At 58.9% G+C, this 26,979-nt stretch overlaps 3 protein-coding genes across 8 annotated transcripts; all 3 read left to right on the forward strand.

The window, feature by feature from the left end:
- The first annotated feature begins 145 nt into the window (after positions 1–145).
- On the forward strand, positions 146–10,984 carry ADD2 (adducin 2). 3 transcript variants are annotated; one of them, XM_030034740.2, is made up of 16 exons: positions 146–183; positions 691–800; positions 1,522–1,712; positions 2,180–2,318; positions 2,700–2,851; positions 3,428–3,508; positions 3,608–3,757; positions 3,845–3,988; positions 4,107–4,205; positions 4,661–4,837; positions 4,947–5,204; positions 5,655–5,774; positions 5,892–5,981; positions 6,089–6,245; positions 6,338–6,466; positions 7,497–10,984. In XM_030034740.2, the coding sequence occupies exons 3-16, from the start codon at positions 1,530–1,532 to the stop codon at positions 7,796–7,798; spliced, it is 2,181 nt and encodes a 726-aa protein (XP_029890600.1). In that variant the 5' UTR covers positions 146–183; positions 691–800; positions 1,522–1,529; the 3' UTR covers positions 7,799–10,984. The 3 variants fall into 3 exon arrangements, with proteins under 3 accessions (XP_029890600.1, XP_029890601.1, XP_029890599.1); XM_030034741.2 differs by lacking the exon at positions 146–183 and adding an exon at positions 6,988–7,021 and having other exon boundaries at positions 633–800; positions 7,497–7,579; XM_030034739.2 differs by lacking the exon at positions 146–183 and having other exon boundaries at positions 633–800.
- A 251-nt stretch (positions 10,985–11,235) lies between these two features.
- Positions 11,236–13,828, forward strand: SNRNP27 (small nuclear ribonucleoprotein U4/U6.U5 subunit 27). Its single transcript, XM_030034813.2, has 6 exons — positions 11,236–11,343; positions 12,021–12,141; positions 12,297–12,409; positions 12,565–12,644; positions 12,776–12,840; positions 13,462–13,828. The coding sequence occupies exons 1-6, from the start codon at positions 11,307–11,309 to the stop codon at positions 13,514–13,516; spliced, it is 471 nt and encodes a 156-aa protein (XP_029890673.1). The 5' UTR covers positions 11,236–11,306; the 3' UTR covers positions 13,517–13,828.
- Positions 13,829–14,753: 925 nt separating this feature from the next.
- On the forward strand, positions 14,754–26,849 carry MXD1 (MAX dimerization protein 1). 4 transcript variants are annotated; one of them, XM_030034795.2, is made up of 6 exons: positions 14,754–14,900; positions 15,008–15,101; positions 19,246–19,275; positions 21,879–21,993; positions 22,872–23,031; positions 23,119–26,849. In XM_030034795.2, exons 1-6 carry the CDS (start codon positions 14,828–14,830, stop codon positions 23,307–23,309), a joined length of 663 nt encoding a protein of 220 aa, XP_029890655.1. In that variant the 5' UTR covers positions 14,754–14,827; the 3' UTR covers positions 23,310–26,849. The 4 variants fall into 4 exon arrangements, with proteins under 4 accessions (XP_029890655.1, XP_029890654.1, XP_040984301.1 ...); XM_030034794.2 differs by having other exon boundaries at positions 22,872–26,849; XM_041128367.1 differs by lacking the exons at positions 14,754–14,900; positions 15,008–15,101 and adding exons at positions 15,133–18,041; positions 18,425–18,610 and having other exon boundaries at positions 22,872–26,849.
- The last annotated feature ends 130 nt before the right edge of the window (positions 26,850–26,979 follow it).

Genomic DNA, 26,979 nt, shown 5'->3' on the forward strand with positions numbered 1-26,979 from the left:
GGTCTGGGATGCTTGCATGAGTTTCCCGGGGGGGGGTCTGTGGGCTTCCCCGCTCTTCTACCCCCCCCCCCTCCGGGGGAGGAGGCGGGGCCACGCGTGGCGTGTCGGCAGAGGGAGCTGGACCTGCGCGGGGGGGGGGGGGGGGGCGGCTCTTTGTCAGGATGCTCTGAGGAGGAGGAGGAGGTGGGTGATGGCAGCATCCTCCCGGCCGCAGCATCCCCCTCCCCCGGGAAGGGTTGGGGGGGGGGCTGGGGGGGATGGGACACGACCAGCTGGGTGCCCCCCCCCCCCTTTTTTTCCTTCTTTTGTCTCACACACCGCCCCCCCCCCAAGCTGGGGGGCTGCAGTGCATCCCCCCCCCCCCAGGCCTTTATCCTCTGAGGGTGGTGGGTACCTGCCCCCCCCCCCCCAACAATCCCCATCCATGTGGGGGTGTGATGCTGCAGCCCGCCCCCCCCCCCCCCAAAAAAATTTCCCTATTATTTTTATCCTCCTCTGCCATCCCTGCGGCTGCCGCAGCGGCGTTGGGTGCGGCGAGGGCGGAGGCGGTTGGGGATGCTGGGGGGGGGGGGTGTGCAGCCTGGGGATGACTCCCACCACCCCAGCACCCAGTGATGTGGGGGGGCCCTTAGAGACCCCTCTGCTCTCCCTCCTTTTCCTTGGGGGGGAAAATCCTGCTGGGATGCTCAGGATCTCGCCATCGCCTGACATTCATCCTCCGGTGTGGGCCGGGGGCCACCGTGGGACCCCCCCCTGGGAATTTTAGCCTGGAAAAGGCTCCCCGCTTCCTGCTGACCCAGGTTGGTACCAGAGCAGCAAAACTGGGGGGGATGTGGTGGGCTGCGGTGGGTGGGGGGGCTCTGCTTTTGCATCGGTGAAAGGACTGAGTAATGGGGGGAGGGGCTCTGTTGCGGGGGTGCCCCCCGGGATTTGGGGGAGCAGCTGAGGTTTGGGCAACTGGCTCTTCCTCATGTGCACCCCCCCATATTTTGGGGGGCAAGCGGAGCCCCGTATTTTGGCGGGCTCCTTTGCAGCAGCCCGCCCCAAATGCTTCATCAAAGATGCCTTCGGCCAGTGCATGGTGGGGAGGGAAGTGGGGGTCAGCACCGGCGTTTCGGGGTCCGCAGCGGCTGGGATTGGTCCCCGAAACGTGCGGCGGCACCGCGGCGTCGACCCCTCGGTGGCGCATGGCCCAGACTGGGAGCCGCCCCAAAGGCAGGTGTCGCTGGTGCTGCTCCCATCAGTGCACCGAGTTGCCCGTTCTCAGCTGCTGCTTCCTCGGGGGGGGTATGGGGGGATAACTGAGCCCAGGCGGTGCAGGCAGCGGGGGACCCCCCAGCTGAGTGTCCCCTGCCTGCCAACTCGTCACACGGATGGTTCGTGCCTTCGGGCAGGGCGGGGGCCGGCTGGGGCTTATCTACAGGGCGCAGCTGTGGGATATCTGCGGTGGCTTCTTCGCAATCCATATTTTTGGAGGGGGTGAGGGTGGTGGGGACTGACTCCATCTGTCCGTCCGTCCAGCCGGCAGGATGAGCGCGGCCGCCAGCCCAGAGCCCCTGCCCTCGCCCCCCGCCCCCGGGCCCCGTTATCTGGAGGGTTTGGCCGAGGACGACCCCGAGTACCTGCGGGCGCGCAACATGGCGGCTGACCTGCGGCAGGACTTCAACATGATGGAGCAGAAGAAGCGGGTCACCATGATCCTCCAGAGCCCGGTGAGGGGTGGCACCTCTCGGGGCCACAACCCCGTCCCCAACCCCGTCCCTCCTGTCCCCAAGCAAATGCCACCACGTGTTGGCTCAGGGCACATCTCCACCTGGCTGGCGGTGCCACCATCACCATGGTGCCGCCATCACCACGGTGCCACCAAGCTGGCAATGTCACCATCACCAAGCCCGTGATGCTGCTATCACTGAGTTGCCGGTGCCACCACTGCCACCGTGCCACCAAGCCAGTGGTGTCACTGCCACCAAGCCGGTGATGCCACCATCACTGTGCCACCAAGCCGGTGATGCCACCATCACCGTGCCACAAAGCCAGTGGTGTCGGTGCCACCAGGCTGGTGATGCTGCCAGCAACGATCCGGCGGTGCCCCCACCCCGCTGCTACCGGTCGGGTCCCTGTTGGGTCACCGTGACCCTTCCCTGGGGGAGGTGACACTGGCGGGGCCGGGATGCTGCAGTCTTTCAGGGAGGAGCTGGAGAGCCTCATCCAGGAGCAGATGAAGAAGGGGAACAACTCATCCCACGTCTGGGCCCTGCGGCAGATCGCCGACTTCATGGCCACCACGTCTCCCGCCGTCCTCCCCACCTCGCCCATGGGTATGGCCGTGCCCACCAAGGGCTTTTTGGGGGGAAAAGGGAACAGTTTGGTGAAATTCTTGAGGGTTTTTTCTTAATTTATGGGGTTGTAGGTGAGAAAACATCCTGCAGGGCTCTGGTTTTCCTTTCATTTCTAGTAGAAAAGGTGGGAAAGGGGGGAGGGATGGGATTTGGACCACGGGGACAGAGGGGGGGGGTCACTCCACAGACCCCAACCAGCCACCTCCAAAACCTTGGGGGTCCCCAAGGTTTTTGGGGACCACTAAACCCAGGTCAGTAGCCCTGTGCTCCCTTGGAAACCCCCGGGGTTTGGGGTCAAACCTGCTTCCTCCCCCTCCATCTCCCACTCACCAAGGGGTGGGGGGGGTGACACGTCCCCAGGGCTGGCGGCTGTCACCCCCATCAATGACCTGCACGGCCCCGAGGCTCCGGCGCTGGCCAAGGGCGAGCGGCTGATGAGGTGCAAGGTGGGCAGCATCCACCGCCTGCTCGACCTCTACGGCTGGGCACAGCTGGGACACGCCGCCGTCACCGTGAGCACCCCAACCCTCCGGGGGGGCTTGTTCTTTTTTTTGGGGGGGGGGAAGGGTTTTGGGGGGGGTTGAGTGGGTTTTTGGGGTGGTTGGGAGATTTGGGGGTGTTTGGGGGGGATTTGGGTTTTTTTTGGGGGTGAGGGGGTTTGGAGGGATTAGAGATTTGGGGGGGTTCAGAGGGGTTTTGGGTGTTTTGGAGGGGTTGCAGTTTTTGGGGTGTTGGGGGTTTTTTGGGGGAGTTGGTTTTTTGGGGGGTAGAATTTGGGGGGACTTGGGGGGGTTTTGGGGGGAGTTGGTTTTGGAGGGGCTTGGGGGTTTTGGTTTTTTGGGGGAATTTGGGAGGTGTTGGGGGTTTGGGTTTTTTGGGGGGTGGGATTTGGGGAGTTGAGGTTTTTTTTCTTGAGGCTGGGGTTTGGGTGGGAGTTTGGGGGGGGTTGGGAGGTTTGGGGGATTTGGGGGGGGCTGGGGTTTTGGGGGGTTAAGTTTTCGGGGGGCGCTTGAGGGTTTTTTGGTGATTTTTTTTTTTTTTTCTAATTTTTTCTTTTTTATACCTACATGGGCTTTTCCCTGGCACAGCTGCGGGTCAGCAAGGAGCAGGAGCATTTCTTGGTGGCCCCGCAGGGGCTGGCGTGCAGCGAGGTGACCGCAGCCAGCCTGGTGAGCATCCCTGTTGTGTCCCCCGCCATCCCTGCTCCCCAGGGCGGGGGGAACCAGCCAGCTCTGAGCCCCCAAATCCCCCCCACACACACCCCACAGATCAAAGTGAACGTGCTGGGGGCCGTGGTGGAACAGGGCAGCACCGGCTTCGCCCCCGACGCCCGCAGCTTCAGCCTCCACGCCGCCATCTACGCTGCCCGCCCCGATGCCCGCTGCATCATCCGCTTGCACACGCCGGCCACCGCCGCAGTAAGATATTGGGGTTTCAGGGTGGGGGGACTATGGAATTTTGGGGAGGGGAATGGGGTGTTTATCACCCTGCTTGTTCCACCGCAGGTGTCAGCCATGCGCTGCGGCGTGCTACCTATTTCCCGCGCCGCGCTGCTGCTGGGGGACGTTGCCTACTTCGACTTCCGCGGGGAGGTAGAGGACGAAGCCGATCGGGTCGAGCTCCAAAAATCCCTCGGCCCCACCTGCAAGGTGAGGGGACCGGGGCGGCTGGGGGTGGGCGGGGGGGCGTGAAGGCTACCCTGCCATCCCCATCCCCTCCTCCTTGGTCCCGGCTGACGTCCCCCCCTCCCCATGCTCGGTGCTGCAGATCCTGGTGCTGCGCAACCACGGGGTGCTGGCGCTGGGCGACACGGCCGAGGAGGCCTTCTACAGCATCTTCCACCTGCAGGCGGCCTGCGAGATCCAGGTGAGCGCCCGGGACGCGCACCAAGCTGTGTACGGTCTCGGTTGCCAGCGCGATGCCCCGGGAGCTTGCATTGAGTTGGGCCGGGTCTCTGAGGCCAGCATGTTGCTCCGAGACCATGCACTGAGCTGTGCTGGGTCTTTGCTGACAGCGTCGTGCCCCAAGACTCTGCACCGAGCTGTGCCAGGTCTCTGCTGTCAGCACGGTGTGCTGGGACCGTGCACTGAGCTGCGTCAGGTCTCTGCCACCAGCACAGTGTCCCAGCAGCTTACGCTGAGCCGCGCCAGGTCTCTGCAGCCGGCGTGGTACCCTGGGACCGTGTCCCGAGCTGTGCCAGGTCTCTGCCGCCAGCGCGGTGCCCGAGATGGGACAGACCAGCGCAGCCCGGCAGCCGTGGGCAGGTCTGGCGGTGTCCCCGTCCGGCTGCATCAGCTGCTTCTCCCGGGGCTTGGCCGTAGGTGTCGGCGCTGGCGAGCGCGGGCGGCGCGGAGAACCTGATCATCCTGGAGCGCGCCAAGCACCGGCCCCACGAGGTGGGCTTGGTGCGCTGGGCCGGCAGCACCTTCGGGCCCATGCAGAAGAGTCGCTTGGGCGAGCACGAATTCGAAGCCCTGATGAGGATGCTGGACAACCTGGTGAGCACCAGCCACTGCCAAAATGTGGCGAGCTCCCCGAAAAAGCACAAAAACTCCCTCATTTTTTATCCCTATGTTATTGACGACCAAGCACTCTCTGCCTTTCCAGGGTTACCGCACGGGCTACACCTACCGCTACCCCTTCGTGCAGGAGAAGAGCAAACCCAAAAGCGATGTGCTGATCCCCGCCACGGTGACGGCCTTTGTCTTCGAGGAGGAGGCCGCCCCTGTCCCCGCGCTGCGGCAGCACGCCCAGAAGCAACAGAAGGAGAAGACGCGGTGGCTTAACACCCCCAACACCTACATGAGGGTCAATGTGGCCGAGGAGCAGCAGGGCAGCGCCGGCAGCCAGAAGACAAAGACGACGGTGCGGAGCTGCCGCAGCATCCCGGGCGGGCTGTTGGGTTAATTTGGGAAGGGGTCTGGCTCAGGGAGATGCATCAGTTGGATGGTGGGTGGGGCTTTGGGTACCAAAAAAAAAAAAAAGGCAGATGGGAAGATGCCTGGGATGTTATTGGTCCTACCAAATTTGGTGCGCAGAAATGCCCAGGGATCCTCCAGAAGCGAGAAATGCTTCATTTGGTGCCTCTATTTAACACAAGCTTTCCTTTCCGCTTCTGTTTCTCCCCCTGTAATAATATTTATTTTAAAATCCCACATCCCCAGCCCGGGGGGATGAGCGCCACAGGCTTTATCGGGGTCTCCCCTCTATGCAACACACAGTTATTGGGGTCTCCCCTCTATGCAACATGCATTTATCGCGGTCTCCTCTCTCCACGATTTGTATTTATCGGGGTTTCGTCTCTGTGACATGCAGTGGCTGAAAGCGGACGAGGTGGAAAAAGGCAGCAGCGGCACCCCCATCCGAATCGAGAACCCCAACCAGTTTGTGCCCCTCTACACGGACCCGCAGGAGGTGCTGGAGATGAGGAACAAGGTATGGTCCAGGTCCCGAAAGACCCAGAGGCTTTTGGACGTGGGTGCAGGGGTCTCGGCAGACCCCGGGGCAAGGGGGAAGCTTTTTCCTCATCCTCACTCGGCATCTCGCCTGCAGATCCGGGAACAAAACCGCCAGGACGTGAAGTCAGCCGGGCCCCAGTCGCAGCTGCTGGCCAGCGTGATCGCCGAGACCAGCCGCAGCCCTGTAGGTCACCCCGTGTCCCCTCCCCGGAGCACCCAGCCCTTCCTGGCTCCCCGGCATTCCACCGGTCAGAGGGGTGACACCGTTCGTGGCGGGGGGGCGTGTTTCAGTCCACAGAGAGCCATTTGGGGGATGCGGAGGCCAAAGAGGCATCCCGGGAAGAGGCACCCCCCGAGCCGGAGCCCCCGAACCCCTTCAGCCAGCTCACCGACCAGGAGCTGGAGGAGTACAAGCAGGAGGTGGAGAGGAAAAAGCTGGGGCTGCAGGGTAGGAGGGGTACGGGGGGAGCCCTGATCCCCAATCTCCCTCGGGGCCGGCACATGTCGGACCTCGGGGCCAGCACGTCTCTCCGCTGGCAGGCGAGAAGGACGCCGCGGCAGAGGAGAGCCAGGCTCCCCCCGCCAAATCGCCCCCCGCCTCCCCGCCGCAGAGCCCGGCCGTGGCACCGGCGGAGAGCCCGGCCCCGACACCTGCGGAGCCCTCGGAGGGTGAGTGGGCTGGCGAGTGCCGGGGCTCGCCAGCCGAGCGGAGATGAGGAGCGGGGTCCCCAGTGAGCAGCTGAAGTGGGGGGGGATGAGGGTGGCTGTAGCCAAACCCTGCTGAAATGCGGATAAATATCACCCCCCGCCATGTCCCTTTGCCTTTCCCCGGGGGGGTCCATGCTTCAGTGGGGCTGAACACCGATGGGGATTCACACCGCAAAGGCACCAAAGCCGCCACTTGCCTTGAACGTCACAGCAGGAGGACCTAAGCGTCCCCCGGTGGCTTTGCGGGGTGGCAGGGGACACCTCCGTCCCCCTCCTAAGGTGCCGATGGGTGCGATATTCCTGTTATTATACGTCCCAAAGTGCAAAATTTGGCTTCTACAAACCGTGGCGGGTCTCAGGGTGCGGGCGAGGGCAGCGGGAGCGCGCGGCTGCTCGCTTTCTCATCGTGTCTCATGGTGTGTGTCTGTCTGTCTCCACAACGTCTTCCTTTCTCTTCCCTCCACGTGTGGCTTTCACCCAAGGAGTTACCTCTGACTCTGAATACTTGTCACCGTAGTAAGTACGGAGAGGCCGTCCTTGAGCCTCGCTGCGGGAGGAGGGACGCGGGCGACCGCGCTCCCCGCTAGCTCGGGGTGACCTTGCTCTCCGTGGCCCGTTTCAGGCGTGCTCCCGCGGGGAGCGGCGCCCCGCTCAGGGTTCCGCAGAAGGAAATGCCTTGGGTTGCCTCGTTTTCTTTGCTGCCTGCTTTATTTCCAGCGGCGAGGCCGGGACGGAGCCAGCCGCCCTTCCTGCTTGCCTCTTCCCGGCTCTCCATCCCACCGTCGCTTGTCCTGCGGGGAGGTGGGGGGGGAAGGCTCAGGAAATCGGCACCTGCGGCAGGAGGGGATCGGGTCCCAGCGCTCTCCGTCTGCAGGGGCCAAATCCTGCTCCTGCCCAGGTCAAACCGGCGACCTGGGGAGGTGGATTTAAACCTCCACAGCGTCGGCTACCGCTGTCCCAAGCCTCACCTCTCTCCTTTCCCCTTGCCAAGGTGACAAGAAGGCGGACAGTGGCCAAGCGCCGGCCGATTCCACCGCCGAGAAGGAGCCACCGGTGGTGGTGAACGGGAAGGATGAGGAGCAAAGCACCGAGGAAAGCCTGGGCAAAGGGGAGGGCCGGACGACCTCCCCCGCCAACGCCGACCCAGATGCCCCCAAGGAGAAGGAGACGGTAACCAGCAGCCCCGTCTCCCCCGAAGGTTCACCCTCCAAATCGCCCTCTAAGAAGAAGAAGAAATTCCGGACCCCATCTTTCCTGAAAAAAGGCAAAAAGAAGGAAAAGATCGAATCTTGAGTCTCCTCCGAGGCCTCCCGCCGCAGCGGTGGCCGGGAACCTCTCTGGACGGAGGCGCCGAGGTGGAGGGACGGCTCCTGCGTCGTGCGTCTGGCCAAGGCGCAGCCGAAAACCCCGGAGGCGAGTTGTTTTCCGGGTACTCCTGGCACGAGGCACCTCGTCCCCTGTCACCCGCTTTTGGAGGCGGTCACCGAGCTTAAGAAAGATTGTGGCCCCTGTTTGCCGCTTGGGGAAATACCCGCTGCGATCTCCCTCCTCCCACGAGCTCTCCCTTCTCCCTCCTGGGCACCAGCCCCTTCCCACGAATGGGCTGAGGGTTGGGTTTTTTTTTTCCCCACTCGCTGCTTGCAGAGCCCTCCTGAAATGTGGGGCACAGCCCAGATCTGCTTGGTTTGAGGAAGAAAAGGGTGTTTTGTTGTTTGGTTTTTGTTTGTTTGGTTTTTTTTTACGTTCTGTTTCAAGCTCCGAATGGCGCTGGAATGGCGCTGGCTTCACCCCCGGGGCAAAATTGTTCACCGCTTAGCCAGGGGAATCAGATCAAGCTGAATGCCGGAGGGATTGCTCTCTCCGAAGGAGAGGCCGAGGCTGTGGGCCTGGGAGCCTTTCTTTCCTGGATTGTAATCTTCTTCTCCCCGGGCCGGAGAGCAACTTTCAGTCCCCTTCTCCTCGTGCCACTGTCTCACATATTCACCCTATGAGGATTTCACGCTACCGGGAAAGCCCCTGCTGCACCGCACCAACCGCACCTGAGAAGGGAGAAGAAAAGAGCCTCCGGGAAGTGTCTGCGTTATTTAAAACTGAGCAAAACTTCACTCACTAAGTGCTATTTCGGGATGAACACATGCTGCCGATTCACTTCAGTCAGAGGCACTGCCGACGCCACCGCCCCCATCCCCGCCATCGCTTCACGGCGACGCCGGCACACGCGGCCATGCCTGTGCCGGGTCTCTGCCCGCACTGACCCCCGGCTCAGCGAGGGCCCGTCCACCCGGCCAAGGCCGGATTGTTGCTTTTCCCCAGCTCTGGACTCCCGAGCACAAGTTAAAATCCTCCCTGGCGTTTCCTTCCCACCCAGCCTGGCCTCCCTGCCTCCAGCACGCTCCGTACGGCGACACGACCATCGTTACAACTTCCCGGATGCGCCCAAAGAGAAGAAGAAAACCGGTGATGCCGATTTGCCCCGCAGCCGCTCCAACGCTGGTACTTAGGGGACAAAACCAACGGGATCAGCCCCCCTCCTCCCACAAACCACAGGGGTTTGCCATCTTCCAGGGGTGCTTGCCCCAAGCCTGCCTGCACAGGCAGCCTGCCTGTGGGGACAGGGCTTCCCTGCCCCAGCCCAAGCGTCTGCCGGGGGCTTGGGCTGAAGTGGGGAGCCCCAGAACCCCCCCTCCGAGGGCACTGGGTTTCTTCACCCTAGTATGAATTTCCCTTGCACCACCACCGTGTTTTCAAAGCCTTTTCGCTGCTGCGAGGCAGCTCTCGGCTTTTGTTTTCTCTGGAAGAGCAGAAAGCCCCCGGGCCCTCAATTTTGGGGGCAGCGAGGACATGGGGTGGAGCGGGCTGCAGGCAGGGAGCGGGGCTGGTGCAGGCAGCTGTGGCTCAAAGAGAGGAGGTTTGTAAACACAGGTTGGTTTTCTTTGCAGGGCTGCGATACGGGGTGTGCCAGGCAAATTCTGAATTGAAAAGTAAAACGTCAAAAGCTTTTAAAAATTGCAAAAATACACAGCTGGCAGGTATGTTGCTGGAGCCCCAGGGCCAACATGAGCCTGGTTTTCGGGGAGGGTGTTTGCCCTGCCTGATGTCTGCCCCGAGCTCCAGCGCCGGGGTTAGAGCCACAGCTCCCCATCACGCTCCTGCAAGGACCGGGGAGGGGTGGGGGGGGGGACCCCGAGCTCCTAAATTCACCGTCTGCGATGGAAGGTGGGAACACGAGCCTGTGCTCGTGCCTATATTCAGTGTCTATTCAGCAGACAGCCTTTGAGACGCGAACCACAGCTCTGTGACCATTTCCCGTGGGGTGTTGTTTACTGCTACTGATTTTGAGGCTTTTTGAGGCCATTTTTGTCATCTAGCCTGTCCCCCTGCATCACCCAGGCCACGAAAGCCCCCACAGGGGCGGCTGCATTGCCTCCCCGAGACGGCATGGTCGCTCCTGGGGTAATTACGTGAATTACAACACTGCCACACACCCCACTACCAGACTGGCCAGTGCCGCCACAGGGAGGCTGCGGCCCATTTTTCTCCGAGGGTCTGTCCCCAGGGGCTTTGCGACCCCTTTTTTCCAAGGGCCAGGGGCTTTGCAGAGGAGACCGAGATTTATCTCCTCTCACTATGGAAATCTGGGGTGTGTTAGGCGTCTCGTGCAGCATAACGAAGCGAGACACACCGGTGCCTTCAGCAGGGAGGAAGGCTCAAATGGCCACCACCGTGATGTGGGTCCTCGCCGCTTAGCTAGAAGAAAACAGATACAGGATCACATCGATGCCGCAGCTCCCCAGTCTGTCAGGGCGTCCCCACTCCCCCCAGGACCACCCCTCCAGATCACTTTCCCCCTCTCCCCTGCCAGCGTTTTGCTTGCTGCTTGCAGGCAGGCCCCCGTCTTGCTGCTTTCTTCTCATCTCTTTTTGGCAAGGCTGCCCGCACCCAAGCACCCCAGGCTGGGCTCTGGGTGTGGGTTTTCTGTGGCAGGGAGGCAGGGATGTATCCCTGGCTACCGGCTGCAAGGCAAATGGTTGATCCGGTGCCCCGAGAGGTGCCGATTGCCGCCCATGGGCCTGGCACTTGTTGCCCTCCGTATCCGCACCCTCAGCTGAGAAGAAGAGAGGCCGGATTTCCATCTTTGGCCACAGATACGCCGACACGCCGCAGGCAAGGAGGGCGATGCTGGGGTTTCAACCGGATTCAGCACCTGTTTTGCCACCTGGGGCTGGCAGACACCCCCCGGGCCCAGCCCGGAGGACCCCGGCGAAGGTGCGGTTGCTGAACGCCCACCGAAATGAGGCCGAGAGGAGGCTGCCCGGCCCCCCCCCGGGTCTGCCACCGTGGCCGGAGGGGAGGACAAGCGGGCGGGAGCGGGGTGTCCCCCGGCACTGCGGGCTGGATCAGGGCAACCGCCGGTGTCTGACAATCGTCGCTGGAAAGCGCTGTGTAACGCCTGTCTGTAAATAAACCCTGTGTTTGGCACCCGCCAGCGATGTGGAGTTTGGGGCGGGGGGGGGGGGGGGGGGGGTTTCATGGCCTGAGGCCTGGGGCTGGGGCTGAGGCCTGGGGCCGGGGCCGGGGCTCTGGTCCCGCACCCGCCGGCTGTGGATGGGGAGCGGGGTGGGGGGGGTTCAGCCGCCGCCGCGGGGGGAGCCCGCCGGGACCGTTTTCGCTGCGGAACCAAAGCGCGGCGGGACCGGTTCCGGGGGGGCGGACACAACGGGGACGGGGGGGAAGAGCGGGGCGGCAGAACCGGAAGTGGAGGGGGCCGTGCGGCCGGAAGTGTAGGCGCTGAGGGGCGGCCATGGGCCGCAGCCGCTCCCGGTCGCCGCCGCGGCGCGGTGAGGGGGGATGGAGGGGAGGGAGCCGGGCGGGGGGAAACCGGGAGAGAGGGGGGTAGGGCGAGGGGGGACCGGCCCCGGGGCGGATCCGGCTCCGACGGGACGGGGCTGAGCTGAGGCGGGGGGAAGGATCCGGGCCCGGGGGGGGATGGTGGAGGAGCCAGGCCCAGGGCGGGGAGCCCAGACCCCCGGCCCAGGGGCAGGAGAGGGCCCTGGGGCTTCCCCCAACCCTTGGGCGAGGGGGTGAACCCCCTCCAGGGTGGGCGGGGGCGGTTGATGAGGCCTCGGTTCTTCGCTCTGGGTAGAGCAGAGGCTCCCTTCTTCCTCCTCCTCCTCCTCCTCCTCCTCCTCCTCCTCTTCCTCCTCTTCCTCCCCCTCACGCACACTGACTCCCGTCCCCCTGCACACACCTCAGCTTTTCAGGGACCGATCTGCTGACAGGTTGGTCACCCCACTGTGAGGTGAAGGGCTTTTCCTGCCGCTCTTCCCACTTCTGTGGGTGCTGGCGGGGATCTCAGAGCCCAGCCACGGAGGGATCGGCGGGAGGGGGTTGTTACGGGGTCTGCGCTTGGGAGCTGTCACGTCGTCGACGGGGATTTTCTTTGAAAAGCGGGCAGTGAAGGGGGAGAGACGTAACGAAGTGGAAACTAAAGCCAGCGCTGCCTTTCTCTGAGCAGAGCGCAGGCGTTCGCGGTCCACTTCCCGGGAGAGGGAGAGGAGGCGAAGAGAGCGATCCCGGTCCCGGGACAGGGACAGGAGGAGGAGCCGTTCTCGCTCCCCACACAGGAGACGGTCCAGGTGAGGGACAGAAACGCCGACGCTGGGGTGGGGACGAACTGGAGAGCCCGAGCGAGGGCAGCACGGGGATGGTGGGAACTCGTTAACGCTGTAAAACCGTCTGCGGTAACGGCACAGCCGGGAAGGCACAAACCCGCCTGCGTTTGCAACGTCAGGTCGCCGAGACGGCACCGATCCAGCTCCTCCTCCCCGCCGCGGCTGAAGGAGAGGCGGGATGAAGAGAAGAAGGAGATAAAGGACTCCAAAGGCAAAGAGCGTCAGATCACAGGTGAGGGGGTACATTTTCCTCGTTAAATACGTCCTGGGTTCCCCGCTTGGGTTGGGACCAGCCCCGGGGACACGCGGGTGCTTATTTAAAATGCTTTTTTTTGCGCACCCCGACGGCTGCATTCGTCAAATTCTCATATTTTGTTGCCTCGACAGAGGAAGATTTGCAGGGCAAGACAGAAGAGGAAATCGAGATGATGAAAACAATGGGCTTCGCCTCTTTTGACACAACAAAAGTGAGTGCAGATCGGTGTGGTGGAGTCGGTGGCTGCCTCTGACGGGCTCGGTGGTGTTGCCGTGCCCTTTTGGGGGATAATACGCTGAGTTTGGGGACCTTTTTTTTTTTTTTTTGCTTCGTGTCCTTCAGGGGAAGAAGGTGGATGGCGCCGCAAACGCGTACGCCATCAATGTGTCCCAGAAGAGGAAGTACAGGTTTGTGCCCTGCCTTTTTTTCTAACAGAAAGGGAATTTCTTTGACAAGATAATGCAGCGCGGAGGAAACTCTACGGCCCTATGTCGAAGCCGCCATCTCTCAGTGTGTGCGGGGGGGCGATCTGGCTTCTCCGGCCTTCGGAAAAAGGCCAATTTTGCGTTTCTTACGGTCAAATGGATGTGAGAGGCCTCTGGTTTCTCCTGGAAACGGCAAAAGCAGAGAGATGAGGAGCAAATGAGCACCTTGCGCACGGGCTGGACGTGCCAGGTGCGGCCTGAACAGTGTCGGAGCAGCAGGCCTGCCTAAGCAATGCCATTTGCCTGTTTCTTACCCCCAAAAAACCCCACTCAGTTTGTTAATTCTATTTCCTTTTTGATGGAAAAGTCGAGCGTACAGCCAGGCCGTGCTGCCCAGCTCTGGCACCTGTTTTTAGTCCTCGAACCAAGGTTTCCTACCCTTGGTTTTTGGGGTTTTTTGTGCAAATCCCTGGGGAATTTGATTCGCCTACGGGCTGCTCTCGGGTATTTTTGGGGCAGATTTCTTCAGAGCTGGGAGCTCTGGGGTTGAGGGGGTGGTGTTTGTCCCCGACACTCACTCTGGTTCCTCCCCTCCGGCCGCAGGCAGTACATGAACAGAAAAGGAGGATTCAACAGACCCCTGGATTTCATTGCTTGACACTGGGATCCCTCGGGGGGTGGGAAAAACCACCCGCCGAGAAGGACTTCGCTTCCTCGCGCACGCCCGGGCAGCTCTGAGAGACTGGATTTCAGAGGAATTTGGGCTTATTCCCAACAAATCCGGCTGTGCTCGCCCTGCCCCGCGGCCAGAGCCGGGTACGAGTCGCCATTTCCTGGAGTTTTCGTTTTTTTTTTTTTACAGTATCCCTCGCGGTTCTTTCCTCGCTGGGATTTCGTTGTGTTGTGGTTTGTTTTTTTTTTTTTTGACGTCACACCATGTTCCCTGTTACAATAAAACCCTGTATCTATTTTTCCTTTTATTTTTATAATTGGGGAATAAAGTGCGAGCGAGGAGCCTGCCGGAAACCTCTGGCCGGTTGTTTCCCCGCCGTGGCGGGGGGGGGTGGAACTTTACGCCCCAAAACCCTTCAACTCCCGCATCGCGCAAACATGGATAAATTGATACCGGTGGATGAAAACGCACCTGGCTGCGCTGGCGCCCGTTTGGGCCCTTTTATTGCAGGAAACCTTTTTTGTTTCGTTGGTTTTTTTGCTTATTTTTTGATGGCCCGGGGTTGTTCCGCTCCCTTTTTTGGCTTCCGGCTTTTGCTAATTAACCTCTTTTGCTAATTAATGCCCGGCTTAGCCTGTTGGGGGGTGGGGGGGGGGGGGGGAGAGGCTGAGGGAAGCCCGGGGCTCAAAAGTGGAGGTTCTGGGGGGGGGGGGCTGGTTCCCCCCCCCGTTATCAGTTTGGGGAGGAAGTGGGGCTGGGGGCCCCCCCCCCCTTGTCGCCTGCTGTCGGGGGGGGGGCGGGTACCCCGGGGAGGGGGGATTGGGTGGTCTCTAGCCTGGGAGGGGCCCTGAGCCCTGCCTGGGGGGGCTCCTGCCCCGGGGGGGGGGGGGGTGTCCCCGCTCCGGCCTGCAGGCCCCACGTTGCCAGCTGGAGCCGACGCCCCGCCCTCTTTTCCGCTTCCCGCTCCGCTATTGGCTGCCCGGGCAGGAAGTGAGTCAGGGCGAAAGGTGTGGCCGGGGCGTTCCGCCCAATGGGGTGAGGCGGTTGGGAATGGAGGGGCCGGGCCGACGGCTGGGGTGGGCGGGGCGCCGCGCGGGGGGGGAGAGGGGTGTGTGAGAGGGCGGACCAACGGCGGGAGGGCGTGGCGCTCTCGTCCAATGACGGCGAGCGCGGCGGGGGGGCACCGCCCAATGACCGGCGGCGGGGGGCGGGGCGGCCGGGCGAGGCGGACAGACGGCCCCCCCCCCAACAACAACCGCCGCTCCCGGCCCGGCCCGGCCCTCACAGCGCGGCGAGATGGCGGCCGGCGGCGGCCTCAACATCCAGATGCTGCTGGAGGCGGCCGAGTACCTCGAACGGCGGGAGAGAGGTGCCGGTTACATCCCCCCGGGCCTGCTCTTCCCCCCGCCCCCCCCAATCCCCTTCCCCTCAGCCGGGCCCGGCGGTAACGGGCTGTCCCCGGTTGTGTCTCCGCAGAAGCCGAGCACGGTTACGCCTCGCTGCTGCCCGGTAAGCACGGGGAGGCCCTGCGACGACGCGCCAAGGCCAGGAAGAACGGCGGAGGCAGCAGGTAACGGCCGGTACCGGGCGGAGTTTTCGGGGGGGGGGTGTCTGCCCGGGGCCCTGCACCGAGAGCTGGGGGGGGATCGCGGACGGACGGATCCACGCACACACCGAGGCCTGGCGGGGTTGGGCCCGGCCGTTGCGGGGTGCTGGGATCCGGTAGGGTCGGGGGGGGGGGGGTCCCGGTAAGGGCCCCCTGTCACGGGGGGAGTGGGGCAGGGCTGGGGGGGGGAACCCTCCGGTCACCGGGTGCTTGGGATATGGTACGGTGCTGCTGTCACAAGGTGTCTGACCGGGCTGGGGGGGGGACGGGGACCCTCCTGTCATGGGGGGTACCCAGATCCGGCAAGTTCCCGCTGTCACGGGGCGTGTGGCTGGGACCCTCCAGTCACCGGGTGCCCGGATCCGGTAAGGTCCTGCCATTGCAGGGCACCTGGCAGGGCTGGGGGGGACCCTCCTGTCACCGGGTGCTCAGCCCCGATCCTGCCGTCACGGTGCACCCGCCAGCCCCAAGGTCCTCCACCACCACCCTGCTGCCCCTTTCCCCTTCGCGCTTCCATCGAGAGATTCCCATCAGCACTGCCTGCCCCCAAATTCGGATCGACGAGCACCCACCGTGCCGGGGCTGGTGTCTGTTCGGAACATCCCGGCGAGACGTGAGGGGAAACCTCACATCTTGGGCAAACTTGGGTACGGAACGTGCAATCGTTTGACGTGGCGGATGGGTTTGCTGAAGGGAATGTGGAAGTTGGGCTTTTGATTTCAGGCGTGCGCCGCCCAAACTCGGGAAGTGAAACCGCTCTCAGTCCATCAGGATTCTCTGTAAAGAAAGCAAAATTTTTATAATACGCTTTTGGCTGCGGGCAGGGTTTTGTTCGACGCTTAAATTAAATCACCTAGTCCTGCTTTCCTTTGAAAAAAAGGAAATTCCTTAATTATACTCCCTAAAATCCATCCGGAGCCTCGACGCAGGTTATTCCTCGCTGATGTTAAATACACAGCCCGTTCTTGGGAATTCTAAAACGCCTTTTGTCCAAGTTGAAGTCGGCTCCAAGCAGCTGCGTTGTTTTGCAGGAGCGAGTCCCACCAGCCCGGGGTTTGTTATTTTTTTCAGGGAGTACTTAATTATGCCTCCCAGGCCTGTGGTTTAATTGCTTAACGCTCCTGTGTCTTGTTTGATTTGCTCCCTCTTCTGTTTTGTACAACACAAACGGCCACCTTGGAGCTGGCGCTTGTGTCACGGTGCAAACCGGAGTCGCTGTGCTGACTTCTTTCTTTCCAGCGCCCGTCGTGGTTCGTTCGGTTGCTTTAATAACGTTAAAATCACTTGGGTCATCATCGAGGTGAAATCAGCTGACTTTTGGGAGGGCTGGCTCCAGCACCAGGACATGCACGTCCAGCCCTTCGAAACAGCTACGAGGGAAACTTTGTCGGGCAGAGAGCGAAGGCTGAGCAGGTTCATCCCGACACGTCACCGGTGGCCGATCGCTTCCTTTCTCACTGGCCTATTTTAGGCTGTTTGCCCAGGGAGGAGCAACGCGGCGATGTCACCAGATATGTCACATTTTCCTGGTTGGAAGCAAACTCATCTGCGTGACGCAGTGACAGCTGACCTTTGATATCTTGCCGTAACAACAAATAACGCCCGGAACGCCCCAAGAGTTTTGCTTGTACCCTGAATCCTGGTGTCTCCCCGAGCCGGGGTGTTTCCGTCTCCCTCCTGCGTGGGGGTTTTGGGGCCGTCGGGCTCCTCCCATTGAAGGAGCAGAAGGCAGGTGAGGTCTCCTGGTCCCGTCCCAAGCAGGCTCCCAGTGAATTTGTCGGTGTTTGTTGCTCCTGCGCACGCTCCGAATTTCCTTTTCAGCAGATTTGGAGCTTGTTCTTCACTTCAGGCGAATCAGAACAGCAGAACAAAGGTCTGCATTATATTAAAAAGGGAACGGGTAGCTGCAGCGCATGTCGTTACCTCCTTCTGTTGTTATGGTCTGCAGAAGAAAAGACCGGGTTTTGAAGGCAATGCTGGCAATCAGCTGAAGTTTTGGGGCTGACAGGAGAGGTTTGAGTTAGCAGGAGGCGTGATCAGCGGCTCCCTGAGCATGAAGGCACTGAGAGAGGGGTCTGGGGGCACACGGCGAAGCGGTCTGCCAGCCCCGGGGTAAAGCTGCGGTCCCCTCTGGTTCCTTGTCCCCTTTTATTTCATCCAAAATTAAAGTCCATCAACTAAGGAACCTTTTTCTAAATATTAGCGATTGTGGATGCAACCAAAAAAAAAAATCCCTGCTAAGAAGGATTTTGAAACAAAGGTGCGGAATTGGGAATGAATTTGTTATTAATAAAAGCGTAGTGGTGATGGGAGCCTTCATCTCTGCCAGTACTGATGCTCAAAAAGGATTTGGCTTATTTATGATCGAGCGTAGAACTCAGGCTCGCTGCAGTTCGTCACCTCACGTGAGGTTTGCAAGCGCTGTAGCGAAGGGCTCGCTGTAAAACGTGGGACTTTTATCCAGAAAAAAGTTTAATGGAGAGATCCCACAGGAGCCAAAGACCCGAGTCCTTCCCGGCTGTTTGCAGATGCTCTGCTCGGGAGAACTCGCCATTCCCCTGCATGTCAGGATAACGCCCATCTGTTTAAGTGAGGAACGTCTCTGCTGGAATCGAACGTTTTTGGACTCTCTGCGATTGCCTGCGAGCGGGACACTGGCCTTTGGGAACGGATTGCTTCAACCAGCCCCACCGCAAAGCAAACAAAAGGAGCCAGGCTAAGGTGAATCTCGTCAGAAAGACGGGAGGAGGGCCGCAATGGTGATCCATCACAAAATGCTGCCGGTGAAGCGAAGAAGACCCCGGCAAGCGTCTTGGACCGGTGCGTCGGTGGCATCCCTTGTTTCTTCTTTGGCGTTGGGGCCTGGGAGAAACCAGCGCTCCCAGAGCCGATGGGGGCTTCCAGGTAGGCGTCCTTATCTGAACAGCCACGGTTTTCCACGTCTTTTAAGTTTTCAGGCACGTAACAGCGTTTGTCCTAAATTAGAGTAGTTGGCCTCTTGAGCTTTTAAGGAGAGTATGGGCTCTTCCGCCCAGAGTGTCGGTCCTGGTGACACGGGCAGTGCGGCCTTGTGTAGCTGTCCCGGGTTTCAACGGAGAGAAAAGTAGTAGTAGCTTGTGTTTTTGGCCTTTTCTTAGCTTTGTCGAAATTAGGAGCTTCAGGGGAATTTGTAAATGGACTTAACGCCTGCCTGGGGTTCAACATCACGTTTGGCATCTCTCGTTCGGAGGTGCGAAGCCCTTGTTGGATGCGGGGAATCTTTTCTTTACACGTCATCTTCCTGACAGCTCGCCCCAGTTTTGCTGAGAGACGACTGGCTGAACAGCGGAGACCGGCGTGAATGTCATCGAGACTTTGGGGGCTCCCGGTCGCCGTCTTGTATGTCCGGCGTGTCCTGATTTGGGGATTGTGGCATGACACGTGACTGCTCGGATGCTGCGTAGCCTTCAAAAAGCAGCGTGCTTTCCCCGAAGGTGGCACCAAGCACCCAAGCTGTCGGGTCCTGTCTCTTCAGTATCTTGCAGATACTCCTCTTGCTTTCTCTGCCCTTCTTGTGCAAGAAGTCTTTAAAAAGCTGCTTTAAAAAGCAGCTCTCCAAGGCACCCGCGCTGTCCGAAAACCCGCTTTCTTTCCGATAGAGGCTCGGTTGCAGGTTTGCGTTGAGATGGAGCAACTTTCCTCCCCCTGCTCAGAGATCAGCCCTTCTGCTCTGAGCGTGCGGTGGCTCTCGGGGCTGCCGCCGCTTCCCCTTCTCCACCACGAGCCCGGGGAATGTTCACTTTTGGATGGCGTGCGCTGACTTGTGTCGTGGCACTGATACAGCTGCTTCATCCTAGTCCTCGTTCTAAAACTTGAGCCTCTCCACATTAAAATCCCACCTTATGGTTTTACTGGTCCTTTTATTGCCGTTTATCCGGCAATTTCTCTGTTGCGTCAGACCATCTGCGTCCCTTCTGCCATTTTCACCATCCCCAGGGTAGCGGGCAGCTCTGAAAGCCCCCGAGGTTTGCAACTTTTCCGGGGAGCGTTTACTAATGCCGCGTGTTAAGCCTAATTGCGGTGTACCTAGTCAGACAGAGGAGTTAATAACTTATTCTTTCTTTTTCAGGTCGACACACAACGAGATGGAAAAGAACAGGTGCGTGGTGGAGGCTTTTTAGGAGCTGGGTTTGGGTGTATCGCTGCTTTTCCAGGGGTTGAGAACTGGGGCTGGGGAGCCGAGGCGGCGTTGAGATGGGGAGCGGGAGGGAAGGGACGGGACAGGTGGATAAAGTGGCCACCGAGGAGGTGCCTGACATTGCTCGGACTTGAAGCTTTCCCTGTCCTTGGCTGCCGGAGCAGCTGTGCAATGAGAAGGTGGGAATGATATTTATCTCCTCTGCCAGCTCCCGGTTCGCTGGTGAAATCCCAAGCAGCGTGCCTCCCTTCATCCTGCCTCTCGGCTTGCTAGCGAGAAGGGTTTCAAGCCCTCTGCCAATTCCCAGGGGCAATCCCGTGCCGATGGGATGGCCGTCATCCTCTGCTCACCCGCGGTTGGGGTGTAGGTACGTGGCCGGAGCCATGCCTCCATGTAACTGTGATTATTTGCGACAGACCGGTGCGGTCTTTGTCGTCCAGCTGAAAGATGGCTTTGTGTCCTTGATACGCTGCTCTCTTTCTCGGCGTGGCTTGGATGCAGCTCAAATCTTGCCGTGTCTTGCTGCCGGTGCAGGATTGGTGTCAACTTGGTCGGTTTGTATCTTAAGAGGCAGAACTGTCCGTGTCCCAAGTGCCATGAGTTAGAAAAGGCCAGGGACATTTATTCCTCATTTGAAAAGACCGAGAAAATGAGCATCTGATTACTTCAGGCTCGCCTTGCGTCCCTCTCGCCTTGTTTAGACCAAAGCCATGTCGAAATCTCGTTGGTAACGTTGCACAAGCGAGCGCAGTAAATGCTCTGTCTTTTCCGCCCCTTCCAAGAGGCTGGAGAAATGAGCTTCTCTCTGGACAGAGATTAAGCACCCCTTCTTCCTTCGCTTGTCGTTAGAGATATCTTAATCCCATCCTGTGGCGGTCGAGCCGGTGAATCTTGGCCTCGGCCAAAGTTTGCTGCCTTCCCCCCCTGGCACAAGGAACAGCTTGGCTTGATACGGGGAGGGAGAGCGATGGGAAGACAGATATCTCACAGAGTGTAAGGACAAGTGCAAATGAAATGAGCCGATGGGCTTGGAAGGTGTTTTGCCTGGGAACCGAATCCTTTGAGGGTTTTTTTCTTTTATTATTATGAGCCAGTGGGATTTCTGGGGGTTTTTAAGCACGACGGCAGTTTCAGCTGGGTGAAGCGTGGCAGAAATGCGCTTTTATAGATGCTGTGCTTCTAACTTCGAAGCGGAAGCCCCAGTTTTGACTCTGGTGTTGGCGTTGTGTAATCCAGAAAGTTGCTCGGTGCTGGCCGAGCGGGGCGGGTTGCTGCTGCGCTCCCCCCTGCGTAACTTCTGCTAGGCAGGGCGGGCTGGTTTTTTCCATTCGTTGTTTTTCTGGTGTGAACGGCCACCATGACAAGGCTTTTTTTTTTTTTACCAGAGGTAGCTGAGGATTTCGATTTTGCTGCCGCAGCCCTTGCGAGGCTGGGCTAGCTCCTTATCCGCAGGTAGATCTCGCAGGTAAATCACTTGTAAGCCGGCACGGCACGGTCGGACAGGTCTGCACTGCTCCAGGCAGCTCTTCCTCCCCCTCCTCAAGAAAATAATCTTTGCAAAGGCTCATCTTCGAGCCTGTCGGTGTTTGGGATTTACCCAAAGAGTAAAGACCACACGTTTTGTTTGCATTGTAATTCAGAAGGTACTCTGTGTAGGCAAATGCCTGTTTACGCCTAGCGCGCCCAAAACAAGATAGGCAGGTACTTGCAAAATCCCAATTTGCAGCTGCCTGTGTCGATCGGGTATTTCAAAGGCAGGTGTTGCAACCGATGCCCAAGAATGTGACCTAAATCTTGGGGTTGGAGTGCCAAACACGAGGGAAACGGATCCATGCTGGGAGCATCTTGGTTATTGACAGGTAAAGGGACTTCCTCGAGCAGCCAGAGTTTCCCTCGGCAGTGGTGTGCAAGTGGTAAAGCATTAGCCTATGTATTAATGCAGACAAAATCTGGGTGTAACACAGGGAGAGAGGGATTCCTGCCAGGCTCCTGTGCCAGGACAGCTGAGGAGCATGGTGCTGCTTGGGGCTGATGTTCCCTTGGGGACCCGGTTTTGTTTTGACCGGAGTTGCGTGTGCCAAGGAGATGGATCTGAAACCGGCCTGTTCCTACTAAAAATAGGGAAAGGAAGTGTTCCCAAGGGACACGCTGGGTTTACAGCTGCGTGGCGTCAACCCGTATGGCTTCAGCTGTCGGTGGAGCAAGGCAGTGGCTGAACAGCATCCCTGCGGTGAAGCTTTTTAGGAGAAAGACCAAAATCGGATACCCTCGCCCAAAAAGTCGAGGTCTTTGGCAGCTCCTCACCAAGCAAGCATCCCGACAGCCCGAAAGGTGCTGGCAGGGTTTTGTCAGTGGGGTCGGCTGAAGCCGGAGTCAGGGTTTTTCAGAAATGTTCTTTTGTCTGGCTGCAGTTTTCTCCCGGTGCGTGGAAGCCGGCGGAGGGTGGGAAGGCGTCTGGTTCGACTTAGCTTCCAACCACCCTGATTATCTGCTCTCGCAGGGGTGAAATGCCGCTTGGGAAGCGGGTACCTGAACGCTCAACGTGTTGTGTGATCTTCTTACAGGCGTGCCCATCTGCGGTTGTGTTTGGAGAAGCTGAAAGGGCTGGTACCCCTCGGACCCGAAGCCAGCAGACACACCACCCTGAGTTTACTAACGAAGGCTAAATTGCACATCAAGGTGAGCATGGACTCGTTCGGTGCCGCTGAACCCACCCGCTGCGGGAGATGCAATAAATCGGGCTCCATCCCCATTGGGTGGGTACCGAGCTCGGCTTCGAGAACAGCACTGGCGCATGGGGCGCAGGGGCTTCGTGGCGTCTGAATCCTCGAGCGGGGTGAAGGCAACGGCCGGGTCGGGACGTTAGTTTGGGAATACCGACGGAGGTTAATGCTGTCGCGGGTCAGTATTGCCCTTCTTGCACTTGGCGCAGCGAGTCCGTGCGATTCTCCTTATCGATGGGCTCGTCGAGGGCGGCCGTGCCGCTTTTCTGCGTTGTACCCTACACCGCAGCGATGCCCAGAGGCCTTGGAGATGAGACTGGCTGCAGGATTGGAGGACAGTTGCTCTTTTCCTTTCTTTTCTAGAGTATTTCCTACTTCGCTGTTTGTCCTTCAGACTTTGACTCAACAGGGCTTTCCTCGCTGGCTGTATTTAAAGCTTCACGAGCTGAGAGATAACGGGGGGAATGCTGGCATCGGGCTGCATTCAACTCCCTAGTTATCAAAGGCTCTGGAAATATATAAATAGCTGCTCATATAAATGGTTTGGAGGGGGAAGCGTCCTCTACGTGCCTTCTCCGGCAGCCTCGGGCCAGGTCTGGACCTCTCCATTCCTGGGCCAGATGCCGCACCCTGCTTTGATGTCCCTCGGCTTGCGGGAGGATGAAAGTTGCGTCCATACAACTCACGTGCTCGACGTCCTGAGCGTGTTGAAGGCGGGGAGCCCCTCGGTAGTTGGTAGCAGTCGCGTTTAGAGGGCTCAGGTAGCGAAAGCGATGTTTCACGCGTGGCTGGAGGCTGGGGAGCTCAGGGTGCCTTCTCTCTCATCCTCTGCAGAAGCTTGAAGACTATGACAGGAAAGCCGTACACCAAATAGACCAGCTGCAGCGGGAGCAGCGGCACCTGAAAAGGCAGCTGGAGAAGCTGGGGATAGAGAGGATAAGGATGGACAGTATCGGCTCCACTGTTTCTTCGGAGCGCTCCGACTCGGATAGAGGTGAGACCCCCGCGCTCGGGGCAGAGCGGGGCCGGCCGGCGAGAGGTCTGGCCTGTCGTGTTGTAACACTAACCGTTCCTCTTGCAGAAGAGATAGACGTGGACGTGGAGAGCACGGACGACCTTCCCGCGGACCTCGACTGGAGCAGCAGCAGCAGCCCAAGTGACTCGGACGAAAGAGGGAGCCTGCAGAGCGTCTGTAGCGATGAGGGCTATTCCAGCTCTGGCGTGAAGAGGTTGAAGTTGCAGAGCAATCGCAAGCCTTCTCTCGGTCTATAAGAAGCAACTCCCTTAGCTGTTTCACCCGTCGCTCTTTCCCTTTTGGATCTCGTTAGGTAGCACACCGGACTGTCCCACCACTCTCTTGCACGTAAAAAAATCTTATCGTACCGCCGACCGAAATGAAGCTGAGCTTTGCCTAAGTCCCAAAACACCGCGTCGGGCTGCGGGTGGCAAGCTCCTCCCCGGAGCACCCTTCCACTCGCATCTGCCGGCTTCTCTTCCCGTCCGGAAACTCTTCTCTGTGAGACCGTACATTCCAGCCACATTTTGAAGTGCCCGAGAATATTGCAGCAGTAACAGCAACCTCAAAAGCCCTCCCCTGGGTTTTTTGGCTTGCTGTCACCACCCGGTATTCCGGCTCTACTCCGCATTTGCCCAGCAACATCACGTACCCGATAATCGGCGGCAGGGCCCAAATGTAGAGTTTTTGGGTGAGGATATGAAGGCGGAGCCGGCCTCTAGCGTAGTTTAGATCCGGGAGAGAGTGGAGGCAAGTCGGCGATCGGCACACGGAGTGTTTCAGCCACGTCGCATCTCGGAATTGCACTGCGAGCCACCGGCATGTTAGTCGGAGGGCTCCTCTCCGCCGACTCTAAATATTCAGGGTAGTAGCGCAGCCATATACACCCCAGCCCGGCCCTGCCATCTTCCCAGAGCGGGAGCCTTTCTGGCAGGGGGAATGCCGCTCGGGGGGGGCCATGGGGCTCGACAGCCATCGTCCCCCCTCTCACAGAGCTTCAGATTTGGCGCCTTCGGTCTGGGAAGTTTTCTGTCCTACCTAAAACCAAACGGTCCCCGTCCCCGTCCCATGCGACATCCCACCTCCTGCGTCACGGCTGCACGTCGCTGTTCTAGGCGAGCGCTCTTGGAATTTCCTTTTCACACTTCTTGTCTCGGGGACAATTTTATTCTACCTCGGAGAGATGAACAAAGATTATCTCCATCCCTTTAGCACAAAAAACAAAGATGATGCCTCATCTGTTTTACAGAAGCGATGCCCGGCCCCGTTCAAATCCATCGCGCGACAGTTTAGCAATAACCCGACGGTGAGGGGGAGCGGGGCAGCCTCCGGCCGTCAGCACCCGAGGGGACCCCACGGATCTCAGCGGCACGTCCGAAGCACTTCTCTGGCTGGCGGGGATCTTTTCAGGCACTCAAACGGGCTCGCGAAGGATTTCGGTCACCGCCTTAGGGAGACAAACCCGAACACGCCAAGAAAGGGCCAGACCCCTTCCCATTGCCCTGACAGCGGGGCAGGGGGGGTCCTCACCTGAGAGCAGACGGAAATGTACAGAAAACACGCGAGCTATAAATAGTATTTATTCATTTTTCTATGAAACCGATGTACTGGAGATAACATTCTTACGACTTTCTGCTTTTATAGATGTTCTGGAAACTTTGATATGTAGAGATCTGCTAACGGAGACGTTTCTTTTCCCCTTGAACCCATTGAAGGTCTTTTCCACCCCCTCGGCAAACCTCCCACTCGATCCCCATCACTTGATCCCCTACCCCGACCAGCTCCCCCCGGGCACCCGGCGAGGCCCTGGCATCCGGCGAGGAGCCACTTCGCTCTTCAAGGGCTTTTCTTAGCGGTGGGAGACAAAACCAGGCATCCCCCCGCGCCCGCGGTCTGTACAAATCCCTTCAAGAAACACGGATGCCAAGACGTCGCTACTGCAAAGTGCGAGCAAATGAACAATGTAAAACTCTTTTTTTTTTTTTTCTTTTTGTTTTTTGGGGTTTTTTTTTGTTTGGTTTTTTTTTAACATCCCTAAATCGATTTTTGGATCGTTTGAAGTCTTTGAGAAGCGAGAGGATGGGAGACGGGGTAGCGGATTGCTAAAATCTCCGAAGTTCCAGGTCTTTTTGCGCATGTTAGGTTTTAAAAGAGAGAAAATCAACACCACAAGGGATTTTTTATTTTAAAGCAGCCAGAATTTTCCGATGTCCGACAGATTCGCACTGACCCGCGGCTCGAATGCCTTTAGCATCGGTACGCCCGAGTCCTGGCAGCCAGCCTTCGGCGTGCAACCTCAAAACCCCTACGCTTTCAAAAAGAGGAAAAAAGAGCAAAAAGATGAAAAGCACAGAGAAAAAGGAAGTGGAATATCAGCACTTTGAGGCCGGTGGCTCTGGTAGGCGTTTGCCGAGAGCCCTCCCTCGCCCTCTTCCAGGAACCGCCTCGGGAATCCTGTTGGAGCCACGGATCTTGCTGCCATTGAGCAGGGAAGGGTGTCGGGAAAGCACCGTCAGGGTTAAACGGGAGGTAGAAAACAGTTGATTTTTGGATGTCATTTAGATAGACCGAGTCTTAAGGTTTTGATTCGGCATAAATTATTATTTTTTTCAGTGTTGTGCCTTTTTGAGTTACTTCTGTTAGTGAAACGCTGCATGGGGGTTGCTTTTTTTCTTTCCCCCCTTTTTCTTTCTGTCCCGAACTAATAATTGTCGGACCTTTGCACTGTTGGGATGTGCTCCTCTCCAGCCTGAGGGCAAAGAGAAACGGGAACCCTCCAAAATGATGCACTAACCTGGAATGAGGCTGGAAATCCGGCGGTTGATTCCTGGCGAGCGGCCGGGACCATCTGCGGCGGCTTTTGGTCTCTCTGGGTCCCCCCTTCGTCAGCCGAGGCGCCCAGCGGCTGTGCCAGCCTTTTCCTGGAATTCACTGATCCACCAGCATTCCTAAGAAATAAGCTGCAGGAAGGACATTTTTGTAGATTGTGATTAAAAAAAGGGGGCGGGAGGAGCCGCTCGCGCACCCCGCGTTTACGATGGATCGTTGCACAGACGGGCGTGAGTCAAAAACACGCTTTTTTGGGTTGGTTTTCTTCTTTTTCCTTGCTGAAGGCAGATCCCGAACCGCCGTCCTGGGTGGCAAGAGATGGCACCCACCTCCAGGCAGAGAACGGGAAGCTGCCGGCAACGGGGCTCTATCCGAGACATGCCGGAGCCGATCGCCGCCCCGGCGCTTTGCTCCCCGACTTTTCCCCCCACATAGCAATAGGTTCGGGCATCGCCTGCCTTCGCTTGCTCCCCGGGAAGCATCGCGTCCTCTCTCTGCCATGGCACCAGCCAAAAGCCGCGAGCTTTGTTTCATCCTTTTAATTTATCCGGCGCAGTGGCACACGAGCCGTCCGAAAGCATCCAAGCTAGAACCGTCTGGGCATTGGTTTGGGGGGGGGGGAGTTTGACATGTTTTAATTGCGCTTTTCCATCTTTTTTTTTTTCCTCTTGTTTCTTCTTTTTGCTTCCCAAGAAGAGAACCCGCTCCGGCATCGGCTTTATTTTGGGCAGTCGAGAGCCGGGGAGCGGCAGATGGGAGAATATGAGTTCTGTTTCCAGCTGTTTGGTTCCTGCTGTAAATACCACATTGTCATTCTGAATCCTGTGTCAAGACCATCTAATGGTGCTTTTTATTACAGTTAGCACACGCATTTTTAGAAAGTACGTGTTTTAGAAGACCTTTGCTGTGTATATGGATACTTCTGTATTGTTCAACTGTTAGAAAATAAATTATTTCATTACGAAAGAGAAGCGTGTGCCTCGAGAAGTGAGCGGGAGGCTCCCAGGGATGTCACTCAGAGGGGAGACGCCAGCGGGGGTGATCTGGACCCCCTGGGAAGGCAGAGCCCCGTGGCGCTGGCACCTCGTTGGCATCGCT

This window comes from Aquila chrysaetos, chromosome 13 (genome assembly GCF_900496995.4).
Source record: "Aquila chrysaetos chrysaetos chromosome 13, bAquChr1.4, whole genome shotgun sequence".
NCBI classification, from domain to species: Eukaryota; Metazoa; Chordata; class Aves; order Accipitriformes; family Accipitridae; genus Aquila; species Aquila chrysaetos.

What these genes read in the sequence shown, in the direction of transcription:
- SNRNP27 (XM_030034813.2), top strand. Translation starts at nt 11,307, where the DNA reads ATGGGCCGCAGCCGCTCCCGGTCGCCGCCGCGGCGCG. An exon ending in CCGGTCGCCGCCGCGGCGCG is followed by an intron (nt 11,344 to 12,020) that starts GTGAGGGGGGAT and finishes TTCTCTGAGCAG; the next exon opens with AGCGCAGGCGTTCGCGGTCC. An exon ending in CCACACAGGAGACGGTCCAG is followed by an intron (nt 12,142 to 12,296) that starts GTGAGGGACAGA and finishes TTGCAACGTCAG; the next exon opens with GTCGCCGAGACGGCACCGAT.
- MXD1 (XM_030034794.2), top strand. Translation starts at nt 14,828, where the DNA reads ATGGCGGCCGGCGGCGGCCTCAACATCCAGATGCTGCTGGAGGCGGCC. An exon ending in CCTCGAACGGCGGGAGAGAG is followed by an intron (nt 14,901 to 15,007) that starts GTGCCGGTTACA and finishes GTGTCTCCGCAG; the next exon opens with AAGCCGAGCACGGTTACGCC. An exon ending in AACGAGATGGAAAAGAACAG is followed by an intron (nt 19,276 to 21,878) that starts GTGCGTGGTGGA and finishes ATCTTCTTACAG; the next exon opens with GCGTGCCCATCTGCGGTTGT.
- ADD2 (XM_030034740.2), top strand. Translation starts at nt 1,530, where the DNA reads ATGAGCGCGGCCGCCAGCCCAGAGCCCCTGCCCTCGCCCCCCGCCCCC. An exon ending in TGGGACACGCCGCCGTCACC is followed by an intron (nt 2,852 to 3,427) that starts GTGAGCACCCCA and finishes TCCCTGGCACAG; the next exon opens with CTGCGGGTCAGCAAGGAGCA. An exon ending in ACACGCCGGCCACCGCCGCA is followed by an intron (nt 3,758 to 3,844) that starts GTAAGATATTGG and finishes GTTCCACCGCAG; the next exon opens with GTGTCAGCCATGCGCTGCGG.